Source organism: Paramisgurnus dabryanus, chromosome 23 (genome assembly GCF_030506205.2).
Source record: "Paramisgurnus dabryanus chromosome 23, PD_genome_1.1, whole genome shotgun sequence".
In the NCBI taxonomy this organism is placed as follows: domain Eukaryota; kingdom Metazoa; phylum Chordata; class Actinopteri; order Cypriniformes; family Cobitidae; genus Paramisgurnus; species Paramisgurnus dabryanus.
In genome coordinates, this window is record NC_133359.1 from 1,810,182 (window position 1) to 1,832,383 (window position 22,202).

Below are 22,202 nucleotides of genomic sequence, written 5' to 3' on the forward strand. Positions count from 1 at the left end.
AAGTGATCTTAATTCAAGACATGCCAAAAGTTTGATCAGATAGCAGCTGAAGTTCAATAAGGTTTCATTATCACAAAGATATTTGAGTATATATTTGTAATAGTTGTAGCTCATATGGAGCGTGGTTGTAGAAACGGGTTAATAAAAGATCTCCTGACCACCTTAATGTGCATGAAGGTAGCGTCCATGATGGCTGCAAACGCAATGCATGAAGAGTACCAAACAATCTCCTCTGCCAATCAAAACACAATACAGCACAACAGTGACCGCCCACATCACAAGTGGGTGTGGTTCCAGAAGTTTTTTATAATATTGCTATAAAATGTAGAGTTAAAGTTGACAATTAATATATTTTTATTCCTCTAACAAATCCTTCCTTTGGGAAAAATCATCAACATAATGACTTAAGGAACCCAACTGTTGTGCTCTATTAAAGACTGTTCAGATGCCACGCCCCCTCAACCAAACCCCACCCCTTTAAAATCACACACACTTTTCTGCATGACGTGCACTGCCCCGTTCTAACACTCCGTCTCTCTCCTCTTTTCCCTCCCTCTCCCCTTTGCAGCCGCTGCGAACGCTTGCCTTGTAATCACACTAGCGAGTGTCACGCGTTGCCTGTGAGAATTACCTACTACCACCTGACATTTCCCACCAAAATTCCCATTCCCACCAACATCTTCCGCATGGGTCCCTCCAACTCTGCGCTCGGGGACGACATCGAAGTGGCCATCGTGGACGGTAACCAGGGAGGCTACTTCGCCGCCATACGCCAGGAGCACGGCGGCGTCTTGGTGGTCCAGAAACCGATCGCGCTCCCTCAGGACTTTGAAATCTCTCTCGAGATGAAACTTAGGCGATTCGGACACCTCAGCGTTTATCTGTTTAAGATACGCTTGTTTGTAACCCCAGAGGAGCTGAACAATGCCATCATTGAATGAAGTGATGGAAATGAATTCATATTTTAACTGTGTCTGTTAGCGCACTGCATTATTAGTTGGTTTTAAATGAATACTGTATATGACAGGAGAAAATGTCTTGAGATGAAAATCCACCTGGGAAGTTTCTGATAATTTGGAAATTGTGATTTGATATTTGTTGAAATTTCTGATATGCATTCATCTTGCTGTTTTAAATCCATATGCTGTAGATGGGATACAGCTACGGCCTAAATCTCATGAGATATTGGGTTTAGGGTTAGGTTTGAGGGTAGGATAATGATGAAAACATGGGTTCTGGCTAGATGGGATACAGCTACGGCATATCCAGTGAAATGTTGGGTTTACACTGCAAAAAAATGACTCTCTTACTTAGTATTTGTGTCTTGTTTTAAAAACAAATACCTATAAATTGTTTAATCAAGATATATTTTCTTGATGAGCAAAATGACCTAATAAGTCTAGTTTTTAGACAAAAAAATAAAATTTAAGTGAATTTGTGCGTAAAACATGCAAAAATATCTGCTAATGGTGTGAGAAATTTTTGCTTGAATTAAAGGTATTGCGAAGGATTTTCTATTTCTGGGTGGATCATCAAGACTATTGGTCATCCTAGTTGTCAACCAGGAGTGTTGCGCAAATGCATTTTTTTAAAAAGTGGAGAAGGTGGTTCTTTTCTAAAATTTGAGAAAATCCTCCGCTACACTTTTAAGTGTTTAAGAAAAAAAAAACTTTTTTCAAGATTTTTTTCTCACACCATTTGCAGATATTTTTGCTTGTTTTAAGCACAAATACACTTAAATTGTATATTTTTTGTCTATAAACCAGACTTATTTTCTTAGGTCATTTTGCTCATTAAGAAAAAGCATCTTGATTTAAGATATTTTTTAGATATTTCTAATGAAAACAAGGCAAAAATGCTAAGTAAGGAAGTCTTTTTTTTTGCAGTGTAGGGTTAGGTTTGAGGTAAGATTAGGATAACAACAGAGGTCATCTGGTGAGATTTTGGCTGTTGCTCTATACCTTTTAGCCACAACCCAATACCTCAAATTAAAACTAGTTTTTGAACTCAACAGACTTGGACTATCTAGGAAATTTTACCTTTACTACACTGCAAAAAATGATTTTCGAGAAAAAAATTGTATTTTTGTCTTGTTTTCAGTAAAAATAAATATATTTTTTTTTAATTAAGATGCTTTTTCTTGATGAGCAAAATGACCCAAGAAAATAAGTCTAGTTTTTAGACCAAAAATATCAAATTTAAATTATTTTGTGCATAATACAAGCAAAAAAGCTATTTTTTCTTGAATTTTTCTTGAATTTAGTGTTTAAGAAAAATTTCAAGATTTTTTGCGTGTTTTATGCACAAAATAATTAAAATGTGATATTTTTGGTCTAAGAACGTGACTTATTTTCTTGGGTCGTTTTGCTCATCAAGAAACAGCATCTTAATTTAAGAATTTATAGATATGAATACATACATTTTTTGCAATGTACAGTTAAAACAAAAAAGCATGGTTACTGTAGCAAAACTAGATTTGGCAGATTTTTTGCTTGCTTTAAACACAAATTCACTTAAATTGTATATTCTTTTATCTAAAGACTTGTTTTTTTAAGTTTTCTTATCAAGAAAATACATCTTGATTTAAGAATTTTAAGATATTTGTATTGAAAACAATACAAAAATACTAAGTATAAAGAGGCATTTTTTGCAGTGTAAGGGCAGTAAGTTATATACATAAAGTTTATGATTTTTTATTTTTAATGCTCTTTTTTTTCGGGTCTTGACAGACGTAGTGGATATAACCTGTATTTGTATGGGAAGAGCTTTGTAAATCAGCATATAATGGGGATGAGATCATTTTTCCTTAAATTTGAACAATTTAGCTTCCATCATTTCTTATGACATTGATATTTGTGATGTGTCAGCATTCATCTTTTGAATATTATCACTGTGACATGACCTAAAGACTTTAGATTACTACTGTAAACAGGTTAGGTTAAGAATATTAAGATATTAGTTTTTATATAATCATATAAACATGTACTGTAGTTTGCAAGCTTACACTATCTTCAGATATACTGTAGTCTTTCAGGTGTCAGGTGTCCAATGGCCCAAGCTGTGATCACACTGTAAAAACATGTTGTTCTTAGTATTTATGTCTTGTTTTCAGTACAAATATCTAAATATGCGTAAATCAAGATGTATTTTTGATGATTAAAATGACCTAAAAAAATAAGTCTGAAAATGATCCATTCAATTTAGTGCAACCACTTACCTTAAAAAAATTGAGAAAATTTAATGAATCATTTTTTTCAGTGTTTTTAGACAAAAAATATGAAATGTAATGAATTTGTGCCAATGGTATAAGATTTTTTTCTTGACAATTCCTTGAATTAAGTGTTTAAGAAAAATTTCAAGATTATTTTTCCTTGCCCATTGGCAGATTTTTTGCTTGTTTAAAGTTGACTAAAATGGTAATTTTTGTCTAAAATCAAGACTTATTTTCTTAGGTCATTTTACTCTTTTAAAAGATTTTTAGATATTTGTACTGAAAACAAGACACACATACTATGTCATTTTTTGCAGTAAACTGAGAAACTTTCCCATGTGGACTTGTTTTTGAAGCTTCTGTATGAATTGAGCCACTAGATGGAGCTTTTAGGCAAAGCAAGACAACATGGCTGTCAAATCATTTTATATTCTTAGATTTTTATTCATTTAGCCTTATTTTCTAATAAAATGTTACTGACTTTAAAGGAGTTATTGTTATTTTTCTATTTAATGTTTACATTGCTTTTTGTGGGGTTTTGCTTTGCACAGGACAGATGAATTGAGAACAAGCAGGTGATGGTGGTGGGGTTTCAATGCACTTATCATGTTGACAACCTTGCTGAAATAAACTTAAACGCCTCGGGTCATTTGCTGCTGTCCCAAGCTGGTCCATTTGAAATCTTGGATTTGAAGGCCACCTAGACCAGTTGAAGTCCAGCTTGGCTATACTGGGAGGCCAGCTAAACCAGTTTTAAGACCAGCAAACCACCCGAGGCTGCTGTATGTTGTAGTATTCATGAAATCTTTTGCACATGCCCAACCACGTCTCCAACAATGATTTATTTGTATTTATATAAACTTGTACCTAGAGACAACTTTGATGCTTTCATTGCAACTAGTATTGCAATGAATAAGCATACATTGGTTAAAGAACATGAATTAAATCATTCTGATTGCTTGGATCGTACTCGACCCACAGGCCATGACATACAGTCAATGACAACCCATCGTAAATGTAAGCACTAAGATGCCTCACACAGCTAGGTGGCGATGTGTTGGTTTTCCTGTCTTTTTTACGCACACACACTTTCTGACAGTGAATTATGGGATTCTGGTCTTTGGACAGTGGTCTGAACAATTTGTGGTGAAGCAACATCGCCGCTCTGCACCAAGAATTGAGGCCCACTGTGTTTGTGTTGGTGCTTTATCAACACACTGACTATAAATAATAATTACTAAAGAAAAAAAGGATCTTTTGCTTGACCATCCCAAAACTGTGTTTTTCCCCTCAAGTAACACATTGGGATTTGCCGATTTGAGGTCGGGGGGAGGAGTTTACCCCCTGGATGAAGGGGAAATTACCACTTGCTGAAGAACCTTGATGTCGTCTTTGATGTTAGCCGACGGCCTCGGGTCTTAATTTGTGGCGTTTGCCCCTCGGGTCGAAAGATCCGTCCTGCTCTGCGTGTCTTGCACAAGTTAGGTATTATAAGCAGGGAGAACATTTTGTGGTTTTGGCTCAGACCTAAGCAAAACGTGGACCCACCCGCTAATTGCTAATTACAGATCCGTGCCCAGCGGTGGCTTGACTTCTCCGTAAGGGGCTTCTCCCCTCTCGGCCGGTAACCCGATCTGAGCTTTGGGTTTAGTTGCAGCTTCTGCGTTGGATGAAAGAAAGCACAGATGGATGGATAACTAATCAAGGCACGTCTCCAGACCTCAGTGCACGATTATTGGCCCAGCGAGGTCCATACGTTTGTGTGTTAGTCCAAACAGATGCACACATTTGACTACGCTTTACTAAAGGTCTCGGTTGGAATTGGATTACAGGAATGTGGTTACAAAAGAATTTGACCAGTGAGCAGAGAGGATTCGACGTAATGCCACAATCGTTGCTTGGTTGTTTTTTTGGGGCCTTTTTGCATTTATTTGATAGACAGTATGTAAGGAGAGGACAGGAAATTACATGGAGGAGAGAGGGGTACAGGATCGGCAAAGGACCTCGGGTCCGCACTACACCATCTGGAGTTTTTAAAAATCAACCTGTTATAAACAATCCTGCATACACAGAAACATTACCAGCTAGATTGGCTAAAAAGTGTTTTCTTTTAACAATTGAGTCAACTGTTGACTTATAGTATGAGTATGGAGCTATAAAATTACGTAATTTTAATATAACAGCGCTAAGGTGGCCATTTGTGCCAGTTGCGCCAGTCCCGAACAGGATTTCGGGTGCGTTCTCCGGAAGTCGCCTTTACCTTGAAATGTAACAGTTGATTTTCTGAAATTGAACCCAAAATATTAAACCTTGATGACGTATGCGGTCGACCAACGTGACTTCTGTAGAATGCTCCCGAAATCCTGTCCGGGACGTGTCCGGCGGAACTGGCACGAATAGCCACCCTAAATAGCGCTCATATTTTGGTTTTGTAGGAATTTGTTTAGTTTTGTTGAACAAAAGTTCAAGATCTCTACTTGAATCCAGCGGTGGCCGGTGAGTTCTCTTCCGAGGGGCGCGAATTCAAAATAAGTGTTCGGAGTGTCATGTGTGGCTCGTCATGTCAAAATATGTGTTTGTTGCATCATGTGAACCTATGTGCATCATGTGTCTTGTCAAAATACGTGCCTGCTTTATGATAAAGGAGATGCTCGCTTTCACAAAATACCCGCAAGACACTTAACACTAAACTCTGATTACACATGAGATTAAGCGAGTATCTGGCAAACGCAAGTGTCTCTTTTATCATAAACCCTTAGACATGTGTGCACCAGGCACTTATTTTGACAAGACGCATGATGCACATAGGTTCAAATGACGGGCATGTCGTGACGAGCTTCGCATCGTGCGCCCTCGAAAAAGAAGTCACCGGCCACCACTGCTTGATCATGGCCCTCTCAAAAATGAACCATGGTTTACAGTTAAAACCAAAAAAACATGGTTACTGTAGTAGTAGGCATAGATCTCCATTTGTACTCCATTGAATCTCAGCTCTAAAGGAGAAATAATTAAGAGATTACAGAGTGGAGATGTGGTGCAAAGTCTTTGTCCGATTGCCCAAAAATTTCAAATCATCAGAGGAGTTGAGTAGTCTTGTCAGGAAGTCCAGAATTTAGGGCCGGATTGTGCCATAAATTCCGCATACAATTTTGGGATACAACACAGGGAATGCTGTGCTAAACCAAATATTTTTTGGAGAATTTTTATATCAATGTCACAGCTTCGGAAAAGCACTGAAACCATGAGTAGCTAACAGGAAACTTGACCACCAATTCTCCTGTGGTGTGATTTTTGGCCTCTCGTCATGTTCTGTACTGATTTTTGCCCCCCTCAAAAACCTGATTGTTTGTACTATGAGCCCCATATTAAGAATGCCCGGCGTATTTGTGCACATAATATTTATTTAGTAAAGGTTTCACCCGCCTGCTGGGTGCTTGGTTCTGTGGTGGGTTCTGCTGGAAGCTATCTGGTTGTTGGAGACCTTCGACTGTGAAGGATGATTATTTTACCCAGTCAACACCATAGATCAGGGCCTGTTTGTTTGAGACATCTCAAAATGGACCCTACTGTGCCTGGAGCGGGTTTGCATTGTAGCGTGTCGTCATCGAAATTGGTGCAGACAGAGAGAAACCCAATCCCAGATCATTAACATGTATTCCTTTGGAAAAAGCAATGTTATGCTCAAAAGAGAAACTTGCATATAGTTTAAAAATGCGCCGGTCGGTTCATGTTGAGATGGTTGAACGTTCCTTTCTTTCAGCAGGCCAAGGGTCGATCGTGCGGATATCACCCGGTGTGTGAAATCTTGCCAACCTAATGACATCTCCTGCATACTGAACCCCATCCTCACCATCTCTCACACGGCCATCTCACTTCCCACCTTCAGAGAATTCACCAAACCAGAAGGTATGAGTTTATTTTTTTATATCTATCTTTTGCATGATTCATTTATTTATTGTTTTCTTCTAAGCCAAAAAAACACACAAGTATGCAAACTCAACCAATGCATTTGCAAGTATGTCACCCTGTAAAACTTGATTGACTTATGAAGCGTACACACCAAATGCGAATTCAACGATTTGCACGATTATATTACATATAAATCAATGCGAAGATGCAAATAGATGCAAATTCATATGGGGAGATGCAAATGACGCGAATTTGGCGGCCCATTGCCACGAAAACACGCAATTCACCTCAAACGCATCTTTGCGCAAGTTAAAAATATTCATGCGAAAAATTTGCATGACGCAAAGTTAAATCCCACGAGTTATCTAGAGCAAGTAACACAATGCTTCATGTTTGATGTTTTCACGTTATCGGCATTGCAGCAGCGCTCCTATAGCTCCCATTAACATGAACATCTTTAAGGTCAAATACTGTCTTGGTGGAACAAGAACTGTCTTGCTAAACATATTTGATGTTCAACTGTTGGCACGTTTAGATCAACTGTTGCTACATCGCTACACATGCGTTTTAATGGCTCAGATGTTTGAATGTAACCCTGTTATGAGGTTTGTTACCAGAACAATAAAGAAAGAACATGATGAGTATGTATGTGAGCCAAGAATCTGTGTAGAAGATGTTTCTGGTTTGAGGGATTCGACATGAACTGTCACTGATCCATTTAAGTAGGACAAAAACTGACGATCTCCTTATCTCAATTTAGATTTTTTTGTTCGTACGTCTCAGCTTCATGTATTTTACTAAAACCAATCTTTATTTCCATCCATAGAAATCGTGTTCTTGAGGTCTCCCACACCTTCGTATCTCCCTCACACGGACTCCATGGAGATCATCTACGACATTCTTGACGGGAACGTCAACAATGCCTTTGACATCATCAAGCGTCGGGAGCACGACATGATAGTCGGTGAGTGTCACTCCGGTATGCGGCTAACAATGCCGAAGGACCGCAAGCTCAGCCGGAGGTATCCTTCTCTGGAAATTACATTCGCATCAAGTGGTTTTCTGACCTAATTTCCCATTACGAAAGATTCTCCTCATTTTTTCTATAAACAAACCAAACGCATATGTGTCTCTTTGCGGGAGAAGAAAAAGGGGGAACACGAGCGGGAAGCATGAATCTTTACGGAGAAACTTATTGGGTCTAACTCGTTTCGACAGTGTGATTTCTATCTTGGTTGTGCTGATGATAGCTCTTCGGAGTCGACTGTATCTTTTGTGGCCTTCTCCGCCTGCTCCGAAGGACTTTCTGTAGATATTCGGCCATGTGTTGTTCATCCCTTTTTGAGGAACGAGGCCGTGTTTTTCCTTTGCAAGCATGTGGCCTTGTTTGCCGCTTTTGTGGCACAATCGACTTTAATGTGTTCTCTCTCATTTTTTTCCAGGATGCTTTGAAAAGCTCACAAAGTGTCCAGATGGTTATTGTTGGTGTACTTTCACACTAAGATTATTGGGAAGAGTGACCGTGCTCGGTTTAGGGGAGTTCATGTGGGTGAGACTGATGAGAAACAGGCGCTCCTTTGACATCTCTTGACCAATTATTAAAATGAAATTCATTCATAGTTTATATAAGTTGGTGTGGTGTAACTTAGCGGTCGAGAACATCAGGCCATCGGTTTAATCGACAATTAGTGATTTTTGCTGAGGTGACACAATTATTGTTTCACAATCAATGGTGTAACTCATCATTCGGGATTGACCACGATGTGTGATTTATTGAGGGTAGTGCTGCTGTTATTTTTCTTAGCTATTGGCCATTCGGGCAGACAAAATTGGGGAAAACATTTACATTGAAGTAGGGAACCAAACCGTATCATCATAGACACTTGAGGGCGGAGCTTTTTCGAATTTAGCCTGTAAGCAACCCCTTGAAACCACACAGACCCACCCTGGCAAACCCCCAAAAAAACTCATGCATCATGGTGGCGAGGTTTGTACTCACGGCTAAAAGAGTCTGGTTTAACGCAAAGAAGCTTTAAAGCACTTACCTAATTTACTACAATGTGCTTGAACATCAAAGACCTTCTGTGACTAAGATGAAATCTATTGTAATGAAATCCTGAAGTGCGTAATTGATCTCCGTGTGTGCAGACCTCATGGGTTGTTTCTCCTAATACCAGAGAGAATATACTTCCTAAATCACCATTACACAAAGCCCCAAAACAACCAGCAATAATGCAGACAGCAGACACTTGTGGTCGTGTGGAATCCTGACATGATGTCATTCAGTCTGCGTGCATCTGTGTGTATGTGTGTTTGTCTGGAATGGCACCAGCGTTATTCGAGCGGGTACCACATGAAAGCTTTTGCTTTACTTACTATGAGCGGCCACCTCCTTCTCGAACCCAATGTACAGTTATTTCACAAACACAGAGTCTCCAGGGCCTAGGTTAGGGGCCCAGGCCCATTTGGGGCCTCATATCGTGACCAGAAGCTTCTTCAATTAAAACTCAATGGTGGTCCTATGCTCGTCTTTTCCTGGACAGACGTGCCATGAGTCAGACGATGCCTGGGTTTGAGAACAGCTGGTGTGGATAAATCATGGATGTACAGAACTCAAATCAGCACAGTGGGTCTTCACTTAGATCTCCCTCAGGGTTTGGATTAGAAAAAAGAGGCTTAATGTGATTTAGGGAACATGTCACTGTTAAAATAATATTTGTTGACGCTGTGGTGTGTTTGAGCAGCATAAGGGTGGAGACCGTCCAAGCAGATGGTTGGACCTCAACTATTAACATAGTGCAAATAAATTCTTAAAGATTGTAGATTATGATTGATTGTCGATTATTGTGTCCCTGGACCACAAAACATCTGGGGCTACGAATGTAACCCTTGTTCCCTGATAAGGGAACGAGATTCTGCATCTCCCAAAGCATCACTGCAGCGACGCAGCGCAAGTTCCCTTGAAAGGGAACCAGTGTCGCACAGGTATATTCGAAGCAATAGCCAACAATACATTGTATGAATGATCGATTCATTGGGACTTCAACTTTAAAAGTGATTTTCTAAATATTTTTTTGCACATTTTTTTAAATAGTTGTATTTCGACCAAATATTGTCCTGTCCTAAGCATACGTTATTGCAAAGCTTATTTATTTAACTTTCAGATGATGTATAAACCTTAATAAAAAATTGACCCGACTGGTTTTGTGGTTCAGGGTGATATGTGGGCTTCCATTAACAATAATTTTTATAATCGATTAATTGATTATTCGGAAAAAAATCGAAATAATTTTTTTATTGTATATTTTAGATTTTTTCTGTAAATTTCTGACATTTTAAATCTTAAAGAAAACAAAATTTTGTCCAGTTTTTAAACAGTAAAACTTCTTACAATATCTAAAATATAAACAAGACCCACTAATCAGTCCCTCCAGAAAAACGCGATTATGCGATCGCATGATTTAACGCAAAAGCATCCAAAGTCTGCATATTTATGCGGGGGCCGCATTTTTTCAAATATGTCACACTTTTGCAGCAAAAATTGCAGATTTCCGTGCATAAAATAAAATAATCGGCTTGCATGATTTCGTTATCTCCGCATTTTCGTAGCAAAAATCATATATATCTTAGCAGAAAGATGAAAAATGTTGCATTTACTTCACACAAGCGCAGCCATGTCCACTGTTGCCATAGGAACGTTATGAAGTGGCGTGATTATGTGACGTAACATCAATGAAAAGCTGCAAAAGATGCAAACAGTTTTTGCAGTTCCCGCAATTTTTGCAAGTTCCCGCAATTTCATAGCGTAAAATTGCATAAATATCCCACATATTCCATCGCATTTTTTAAGAAAACGTGCCGCAAGATCAAGGATTTTTGCCCGCAACAATCACAAAAAAACTCAGCATTTTTCTGGAAGGACTGACTAAAAAAAATATATTTTTTTGTGATTTTCATAATCAATCATTAATCAATTTTATTGATTAGTTTATGCAGCCGCAGTGTAATTGGATTGTGTACCAAAATGTTAATGGTCTATGATAATTCTGGTGAAATTTAACTATAATAATAGTTTTGCATGCACTCTTCTCAATGTAAAAATAATAAAATGCAGTGTTTGGAATAACGCCGTTTAAAAGAACGGCGTTACGTAACGACGTTCATTTTTCAGTAACGGGCTAATCTAATTAATTACTTTTCCCGCCGTTACAACGCCGTTAACGTTACCGGACGTTAAATGCGGTGCGTTACTATGCACTGACTTAACCTGTGTGATCCAAACGCAACCCTGGCTCACACAGCTAGTGAGGAGGTAGGTTAATAACGAGATAAGCGATTATGATTGGCTAAGGCAGAGTAATGTGTTTCATGGTAGCCAATCAGAGCCAGTGTTGTTATACACATGCCAGCGCACGCGCCTGCGGCGACACACACACACACACACACACACACACACACACACACACACACACACACACACACACACACACACACACACACACACACACACAGGGCGAATTCCAATCGAAAGTGATGATCACTATGCCCTATTCCCTTCGAAGATCATATCTCTTGATGTATAAACTCTAGATAAAGTTGCGCAATGTTGTCTGATAGTGTGGCTAATTAAAATACACTTGGTAATAAAATACAGCGTCTTTTTCTGTTTATTTGGATTTTACATCCCCTTCGCGAAGTGCCCTTCAAGGGCGCACAAAAGGCATTTGGAATTTACCCACACACACGCAACAGCTAAACAGAGATTCGCGGCAGCAGAAGAGATGGCGAGTCAGGAGAAGCAATGCGATGAAAAGTTGGCATAAATGTGCATGTAATGTGTACATTATGTCCGGGAGCGAAGACTTTGTCGACATCCGTTGTAAGCAACTCTAATTTAATGAATCATATTGTTAAACTGTTTACTTTTTTAATGAAGAAAACGAAATACAGCAGCCTATGTCTTCCAGACTATTTATTTCAGGTTGTTAGTTTGATTTATTTAATTTGCTACAGTTATATTATTTAACTGTTTACTTTTGAAGAAAATACCTGAAGTACAGAATGTCTACCAGACCAGTTGTCTGACATTGGGAGTTTGATTTATTTAATTAAGAATACGACTACAGAGCAAACACACTTTTTGTTGTTTAAAAGTTAACTTTTTGTGAACAAAACACTTTGAAGTACAGGTTGTTTACTTGACCAGTTGTCTCAGGTTGAGAGAGTTTGATTTAATTTAGTTTGCTGAAGTTAAATGCACTTTATATGGTGTAACTTGTTTACTTTTCTTACAAAGGTAATACTTGAAGTGTAGGATAAAACTCTTGCTGTCTGTTGACGTGCAATAAATATGGAAAGTTATGTATCAACACCTGTCTGTTCTACTCATTTCAACTGACATGTGAAAACTGCTAAAAAAATACAAATTCTTTGACATATAGCAACTTTTTTTTAACCGTAACGCAAATAGTTACTTTCCCTGGTAACGAGTTACTTTTATTATAGAGTAATTCAGTTACTAACTCAGTTACTTTTTGGAACAAGTAGTGAGTAACTATAACTAATTACTTTTTTTAAGTAACGTTCCCAACACTGATAAAATGTTCCAATAAATGTAGGTAGACAAATTGTAGGTGATGTTATTGTTTTGATGTTAAAAGTGTAAATGCTGTGTTTCTGATCAATGCTCAGTGTTTGTTTTAGTGGTCTGACATATCAACACACATTGGTTGAGATATATTTATAGTGGGTCTGATGGTTTGTCTGACCAACTGCCCAATGGTAATTTGTTATTATTTTTGTATTTCTGTTTAATGTCTCTAAACTTGGCAGCCATTTTTGCAACGCTTCCAGGCAGCTACTTCAGTCATCCAAGTCCTATGTCTATAAAAATCCAGGCTAAAATCACAATTAAACCGCATATCTCCGCACATTTTGCTTTAGAATTGCGTATTTTTTACTGTTGATCTAATGTTGCAGTGTTGATCCTGTGTTCAAATCTTTATTTTGTGTTGCTGCTGATGCAGAAATGGTCATTAAGATCTTCTTAAAGAGCTGAAACACTGCACATCACTCCTGACACCCCTTAAAAGACCTTCACGGTGAAATGAACATATTGGACATCAGTAAGTTTTATAGTAGGAATGTTTGACACTTGAAGCTAAATATGTGAAGTACTTTGCGCATCCGTCATCTGTCTGTCATCTGCACATTTTTCAAGTCAGTCACAAATGAGAGGAATCTCTTCAGAAACAGATTAAAGGGAGGCGTCTCCATGGTGGCCGGCTCAATGCAATGGAACAGCACCTTGTGTTTGTTTGGTTGTAGGTTGTTAGGTCGGTCGGCTGTTTTCACGTAGAGATGAGAAAACCGGTGGATTTAGAGAGTCTGTGCTTTGATAGATCTGTCATTGATTCTAGTGTTATCTGAAGAAGCGTTGAATGGCATGTATGTTAATATGTTAGGAAGTGTGAGTTTGCCTCCATGGAGGTTTGGTCTATTACATTAAAGCTCTGTTGACACCTCCTATGTCCTGCTATGGTGGTGAGGAAAAATTTTTGGACCAATGACGTATGGATATCAAAATGCGGCAGAGGAAAAGCCCAGTAGTGTGGTGACTTCCTAGACTTCCATGTGCATGAGGAATCTACGGACATCTGCAGGAGCAAAGGGTAGGAAATCAAATGCCATGTCATCTTCCTCTCAGTATGGCTTTTCATAGTGGGATTTCAGGTCAGATATTAAAGCGGGATACAAATTCCAGTCGGTTAAAACATCTGGTAGGGATACGCACCTGTGGTCAGGGTTTGGTCCGAGTGATACGGTGTTTTAGCGCAGGAAAGTTGCAGCGGAGGCGACTGCAGAGACATGCTGTCTGTGATCAGGTATGTGACGTTGGCTACGGCTTCTGTCCTTCACACCGACCAGAGGAATTTTAGTAAAGTGTGTCAGAAGTGTAGACGCTGTGGAGATACCAGGCATCGCTTTGCATTAGCTACTACCTCTGTGGCGTATACTTCATCTATTCCAGCCAGTGTTGAGGGAGCTATTTTGAAAGCTTAGCTCATAAAGATCCCATTAAAACTGAAGCTTTGTGGCTTTTCGTTCATTACTCTTTGTAAGCAAAAAGCTTTGTAATATTATGGTAGATTATTATTAATTTCAACAGTTTTCAAATTTTTATAAAAAAACAAATATTTTATGTTACTTTAACTTAACAAATTAAGTTAGACAATTTCAACTTGTTTTTATAAGTTATGTTAACTTATCACAAGCCAAAATCTAAAATAGTAGGTTGAATTTACTTGCATAACCAAGTTGGTTTAAAGGGCACCTATTGTTCGATTCACGATTTTATATTTCCTTTGGTGTGTAAATGTGTATTAGTTCATGTTAACGATTTGCAAAAGGTACAAACCCCAAAGTAAACAATGACGCAAGTTATCATCTCCAACGTAAATCTCTTTTCTTGGACTACAACAGACACACGGATTGTAAGCAACAGTTTACTTCCTGGGATTAGTGATGAAGACCGACATTATCATAATTCATGTAATGCTCACATACATATATTTACATTATATTTCATTTTTTATGTATTTTTTGTCATGTGGGTGTTTTTCCTGTTTCCCTTGCGAGGAATGGGAAAATATAGTGACATTTTGCGTATAATAAAAGAAAAAAGCTAAGACAAGAATTTCCACAGATCACCATTAGCTTTCAGTTCAATCTGTTGATTTGCGTGTGAGTCTTTTTTATACGTGAGGAGGATGTTTAGTGCAGCCAAGAAGACCCTGTATGAATAACAACACATTAGAGAATGAATCACAACATGGCACACCACACGAATGATGAGTCCAAACCCACAAACACTCCTCTGCCTGTCTATTGAAATATTACCATTCAATATTAAACCAGGTCATCTCTACTGTGGTGGTCTGACATCCCTACAGACACGTTTCAGTCACCACTAGCCCGTCCAGGGACTATAACTTCAATTGTAATTTACTTTTGGCGTTACCAAGGGTGGTGGCTGCAAACTGATCATAGGACCAATATGAAGAAGCAAACATAATGTTTAATATCTTTAACTATAGAATGACAGGAGAAATATTAGAAACTTGTTTATTTTTGCATAGATAGAACACAAATTACACATCACTTAAATACAACTTTACACTCGACCCCAAGACATAAAACTGTAATCAGTTACAGTAAGTATAGAACATTTTTTTTGTCTTTTTATATCATCTTTAAATAATTCCGACTGGTGATTCAGCAAGGACTGACTCAAATTTGTATTTTAAGACAAGGCCGCGTCTACAGGGGGCTAGGGGGGCATTGCCCCCCCAGATTTTCCCTCTACCCCCCCAGAGTGTCTCTTTACACACATAGTGTCCCTTTCCCACCCACCAGTATTTTTTGCTAATTTTATGCACATAATCACTTACATTTGATATTTTTGGTCTAAAAACTAGATGTATTGTGTCGTTTTGCTCATCAAGAAAAAGCATCTTAATTTAAGAATTTTCAGATATTTTTACTGTAAACAAGACAGAAATACTAAGATTTTTTTTCTTGAAAATCATTTTTTTTTTTTTTTTTTGCAGTGAACACATATTAAACTACACTGCAAAAATTATTTTCAAGAAGAAACAAATTCTTAGTATTTTTGTCTTGTTTTAATAAATTCTTAAATAAAAAAGCTTTTTCTTGATGAGCAAAACAACCCAACAAAATAAGTCTAGTTTTTAGACCAATAATATTACATTTAAGTGATTTTGTGCATAAAACAAGCAAAAAAAATCTGCCAATGGGGTAAGCAAAAACATCTTGAACATTTTTCTTAAACATTTTATTCAAGAAAAATTTTCTTACCCCATTGGCAGATTTTTTTGCTTGTTTTTTTGCACAAAATCGCTTAAATTAGATATTTTTGGTCTAAAAACTAGATGTATTGGGTCGTTTTGCTCATCAAGAAAAAGCAGCTTAATTTAAGAATTTTCAAATATTTTTATTGAAAACAAGACAACAAGAAATTTTCTTATTGAAAATATTTTTTTCAGTGTAGACTTATAATATTTATAGTAAAACATCCCAAAAATCTAATTTGCTGTGTTATGATAACCTTTTGATGAATTTATCATGCATGTCAATTTGTCAAATTTCTTCCACGAGTGCATCAAAAGATTATTTAAAGCATTGTGCAGCATCATGTATGATAGGGTCAGGATCGAATTTAAATATAGCCTATGGGACTGTCACCATTGAAAGACATCACCAGAGTCTGCCATACCGAGCCCCTAAGGAGACATTGGAGTAGAAAAATCTAAAGTTTAGTTTCATGTGCAGAATTTTTTTTTTTTAAGTTTAGTTTCACGCGCTAGTTTCATGTGCTCACACAAAACTAAATTTTAAAATAACATTCTACACATGAAAGTTTCACGTGAGCACATGAAACTAAACTTTTATTTAATTTTTGCTCCATGTCCCCTTAGGGGCTCCGTACCGCCATACCTTGGCTTTAGTTGAATTGACACCACATATTGAATGTCGTTACCGCATTATCATATCTATACAATCTTGACATTAAAAACTTTTATAATTCGGTCAGGGGGAAGCTGGTACTCTGCAAAATATCTTCAGAAAAAGTCTCCTATAGCCTTTTATTCCCTCTGCGTTTGCAGACATTGATAAGACACAGATATGAATTATGTATTTTTTGTTGGAGGGAGATAAAATAAAATCTTCAAATCAGTTTTTTATATATTTAACATTGAGTGTTATAACTGCCCCCCCAATCCAGCAAACCTAGTACTGGGCCTGTTTGAAGATACTAGAAATTCCCAGCGAAATACCCATAATGCCACACCAGCAGAGTCTGTTACTTTCTGCAATGAAGAATCCAGGCGATCTATTGTAAAACATGACAGCGTTGTTCGGTTTTCAATGAAATTAACATTCCAGATTCAGTCCGAGCAGTTGACCGCAATGATTCATTGCTAATTGAGCCTGAGACACCAAACCGCACATATGGCCTTTCAAAAAGAGTCAAGTCAACTCTTCCCTGTTCTTTAGGGATGTTTGGATAACGCAGCCACGCTTCCCAGCGAGCGGATCACCAGGTTTTTTTTGTATCCTCGTGCGATGCCACGCTGGGGGTGCGCGTAGATAAACCATGGCATTTTGGTCAACTCCACTGCCCTTTCCTGCATAACCCATCAGCTAGCATGTCATTATCCAATACTGTGGCGGTGAAAAAGTCATTCCTTGCATTTGTCCCTAGTGTTAAACCTGCCCACTTTGGATGCTCTCATATATTTCCTCTAAACGGCGGGGTGACCAAAAAACCAGAAATTGCACTGTTTACATGTAAACCTTCAATATCATAACCCACGTAGCCATTGAGGATGACAAATAGTTGTTGGCACGGATTTGACTTTGTTTTGTGGCGAGCGCTAGCGTGCACTTAACTGAAGCTATTTTCTGTCTCCGTGCTCTTTAATGGCATTTCGAAATGAGCGTGGGAACGGAGATTTGCGCAGATTGATGGTTTAGAAGTTGACCACAGACACATTCAAAGCGTCACTCTGAACAAAACATTTTAAATGTCCAGATACACTTTGTATCTCATGATCTGTTGTGTTCCTCAAATGTGTCAAACCGCAATTCATAACAACTGCGTTGCCAACCAAAAGTTGCAAAGTTTAAACAATTACCATGTTCAGTTTCATGTGACGAAAGTAATACGTGATTTGATCACATTTTTATATTTATGGAAAATTAGTGTTACCTGTTAAAAATGAAATTTTTTGGTTACATGGCATATGCATGTTTTTTAGTATCACTGATGAATAGTTTTGGTGAATCGAACATGTTTGCACATTTCTTGACGTCCTAAATTGGTCTGAAAGACTTGTTGAAACTCTAAGAGTATATGTTTTTTGTAATAATGTTAAACTTTATTTTAGACTGCTATTAACTCCTTCAGGCATATGGAAAGGTGGATAAATGAGATGTTTTAGAGTTTTTTGACCTTTGGTTGTTTTGTGGTGTGACAGCTGCTCTATGACTGCTGGTTTCCATGAGACAAAGTTTGACTTGAATGAAGATCAAGTCTGAAGTGTACAGTATTATATTGGTCACATGCCATTCAGACGTTTAACCACATGAGTGTCATTTTAGAGCGGCATACAGTAGTCACATTTAAATGACTTTTATTCATTTAGCAGATGCTTTTACGCAAAGTGACTGGCAAAATGTTAAACGCTCTCTCATTTGTAGAAGTTACTCATTGTGGCTCATATAAGCTATGAAATCAGAGATGTCTTCAATCAACTCTAACTCAACACTGCAAAAAAATGATTTTTATGAAAAAAAATCTTAGTATTTTTGTCTTGTTTTCAGTAAAAAATTCTTAAATGTAGATGCTTTTTCTTGATGAGCAAAACAACCCAAGAAAATAAGTGTAGTTTTTAGACCAAAAATATCAAATTTAAGGGATTTCGTGCATTAAACAAGCAAAAAATCTGCCAATGGTGTAAGCAAATTTTTCTTGCATTTTTCTTGAATTAAGTGTTTAAGAAAAATGTTCAAGATATTTTTGTTTACCCCATTGGCAGATTTTTTTGCTTGTTTTATGCACAAAATCACTTAAATTTGATATTTTTGGTCTAAAAACTACACTTATTTTCTTGAGTCATTTTGATCAAGAAAAAGCATCTTAATTTAGAATGTTTTTTCTTGAAAATCATTTTTTGCAGTGAAGACATTTCATGGTATGGTCACAAAATATTTGACTTATTTATTTGTGTTCCTGGACACAATTTTTCACTTTTTTTTCCTATTATTAAATCATTGTCGCTTGGGTTTAGATTTGGGGTTTGAGTTAGGATGTCATCTTATTTATTGGTTTCTAAATGTTTTTTTGCTTTTTTTGTTTGGGATTGGTGTTAGGATGTCTAAAATGTAACAAAAAGTGACAATAGTAAAAAATTGAAAAAAAATTGAAATAAAAATACTAGTGCTGGGCAAAGATTAATCGCGATTAATCGCATACAAAATAAAAGTGATTTTTGGCATAATATATGAGTATGTGCTGTGTGTAATTATTATGTATAAATAAATACACACACATTCATGTATGTATTTAAGAAACATTTACATGTTTATATATATTTATTGATATTTTTATATATTCTATATTAAAAATAAATAAATAAAAATTATATATAAGTAAAACAATTCTGAAATGAATATATGAATGTGTGTGTGGTTAAATATACACAATAATTAGACACAGTACACGCACATATATTATGCAAAAAATCACTTTTATTTTGTATGCGATTAATCGCGATTAATCTTTGCCCAGCACTAAAAAATACATAAAATGACACAAAAAGTACTGCTACGGACAAGAAAAAAGACATTCTGCTCAAAGACACGAAATAAATAAATTAAATATTTTGTGACTTTTTACTACTATTACTACGACATGCCTTGAGATTGGGTTGTTTCAATAACATTTCTTTCAGCTAAATTTTGTATTTTAAGAGGTGATTTGGCATTTTATACTCATTTATCGTTCTCCTGTCCTCCTTGCTTCTCTTTAAGTATAGCGAGAGCTCAGCATGACTAAGACAACATATTGCATAATCTGTCATTTCCAGTGCTTTAAGTGGGCCGGAACGCGCCGGTACTCAGTACCGCCACTTCTAAATATAGCTCTTGAGCGTACCACCACCTCTCCGTGAGTCCAGAACGTGCTTTTAGCGTACCGGAATGCTCATTTGCACAACTGTTTAAAAATCAGAGGTTTAATTTAATCCTTTGGCTGCGCTGCTGCTTTTCAGAGAGCCCTTCATAATGTACGCTTCAGGTACGCTTCCTAATTCGTCCCACTGAGAGCAGAGACTACATTACCCATACACCCTTGCGTTTGCAAGTTAAAAGCGCATGCGTCGCTTTTGCCGCTGACTGTCAGTCAGTGTGGTCTGGACTGGAGAGGTGTGTGTTTGTGTGTAAAACGCGCATCTGCTCGGTTAAAATGAAAATACAATGACCACTTAATATGCCCTCCTTGTTTTAGACTCTGAGTAGTAAAAGAACAAGGTCAGAATCAGAGGACTCGCTGGCTGACATCCCACCAAGCCAGAATGACAGCTACAGGTCAGACGCAAGCTTTATCCAATACCCTTTTGTAGGTACGTGACAATCTCCGCTGTGTCACGGCTGTCAGTTTGGTTCAAGCACCTTCGGATTTCCTCAGGCAATGTGCAGAGTAAAAACATTCTTGAAATTGTAATAGACATTAAGTTTAATTGCTAAACTACAAGTGAACGAAATTTAAATTAATTTGAACAACGACGACCACAGGAGTTTTAACACGCCCAAAATGGAAAACAATGGGACAAAATAAAGTGATGACTTTCTAGTTTCAAATGGCCAGTATTTTGTTATTCTTGAACCCATGGACATGGTCGTAGTGTCATTTTAAAGTTTTTTTTCAAGCTCTTTCTATCTTTAACCATGCTGAAAATTGTACTCACATATCTACCTTTTGCACATTTTACTTATGTTCAGTAGATATTTCTAGCTCAAGCAAATCCACAAACTTATCAAAGGATTTATTATTTTTTACAAGGTCGTCTATTGACTGCTGAATATAAAACCCCTTCAATATAGGAGTCGAGTCAGCAAAAAAATAAAAAAAATAAAATAAAAAGTACCGGCACCTCTTTTGGGCCACTTAAAGCACTGGTCATTTCCATGTTTAAGTGCTATAATTGGGTCCCTAGTGCTTTTATCAACCTAGAAAATGTGATAAAGATCAACCCAGTAATTTAGTTTTGGTAAACCATTCTCTGCAAGCATGTGAAAATTAGAAATTTGGCTTCCCTTGTGATGTCAGAAGGGGATCTTATTATAGTAATAACGCCCCTTAATCTGCACTATCCAACCTCGGCACTGTCATTTAGCGCAGATATCAACTGATTTGCATTATAAAGGACACACCCAATAACGACACATTTTTTGATCACCCCTACAAATGGTCAATTTTAACATTTTATAATACATTATTTCTGGGTATTTTGAGCTGAAACTTCACATATGTACTCTGGAGACAGCAACGATTTATTTGACATCTTAAAAAAGTCTTGCGAAATGGTTCCTTTAAGATTATAGGAATAGTTCACCAAAACTGAAATGGTCATCGTTTATACATAAGTTCTTGCATATTGTGACATTTGCCAAAGTGAGATATGAGCTACAAAATGACCAGATCCTGCTAAATAGGAGACATAACTTGTATTTATAGGGCCTATATGTGGATATAAAGAAGCAATACATGGCCTGTATATGCATATATATGCACCTCAATTATGCATATATGCAGCATATATATTATCATATATGGGCATATATGCTGTATATGTGCAGCATATATGTGCATATTAGCTGCAAATAGGTTTCATATATGTGCATATATATTATTATATATGTGCATATAAGCTGCATATAGGTTTCATATATGCACATATATCCACATTTAGGTTCTTTCCATGTGGGCTTATCCATTGGAAACCAAAAACACATTATTCACTCAGCAACACTCAAAGGTCATGACATCATTGATAGCAAAGCCTTGTTTTGTGACCAATCACGATGCAGGATGTTTAAAAAAAAAACAGAAAAAAATTTGTTTAGGATCTGCTAGAAATATCTGTTGTGATTTTTACCTCACCAGTTTTTATCATTAGGGAACAGGTTGTTACAGGAGCCCATAGAAACTGGTCACACCATTAAAGGTGGGACGACACGCTGTATTCAGCCTGATCTCACAAGAATTTGTAAATATTTGACGTGTTGCGAATTCGTATGAATTCATACGAAGATAATCATGCAAATACTTAACGATTCTAATGAAAAAACTACAATAAAACTCAACCACTTACGTCACAGGGGTCAAGGCAAATCATACAAAAACTTACGAATGTGGTCGTATGAATTAATACAAATTAGCCAACTCGTAAAATATGTACAAATTCTCGGGAGATAGCGTTGGTGTATTGGATGTCAG

The 22,202-nt window shown here is 37.2% G+C and overlaps 1 protein-coding gene across 3 annotated transcripts in view; it reads left to right on the forward strand.

The window, feature by feature from the left end:
* fbln1 (fibulin 1) overlaps positions 1-22,202 on the forward strand; it is a 45,272-nt gene that overhangs the window by 19,946 nt on the left and 3,124 nt on the right. The window contains exons 15-16 of one of the 3 annotated variants that reach the window (XM_065277364.1): positions 6,972-7,117; positions 7,947-8,084. In XM_065277364.1, the coding sequence (XP_065133436.1) occupies positions 6,972-7,117; positions 7,947-8,084 (284 nt within the window). Of the gene's footprint in view, positions 1-568; positions 2,166-6,971; positions 7,118-7,946; positions 8,085-22,202 lie in introns of those variants that run through there. The other 2 variants (XM_065277366.2, XM_065277367.2) reach the window with 2 other exon arrangements.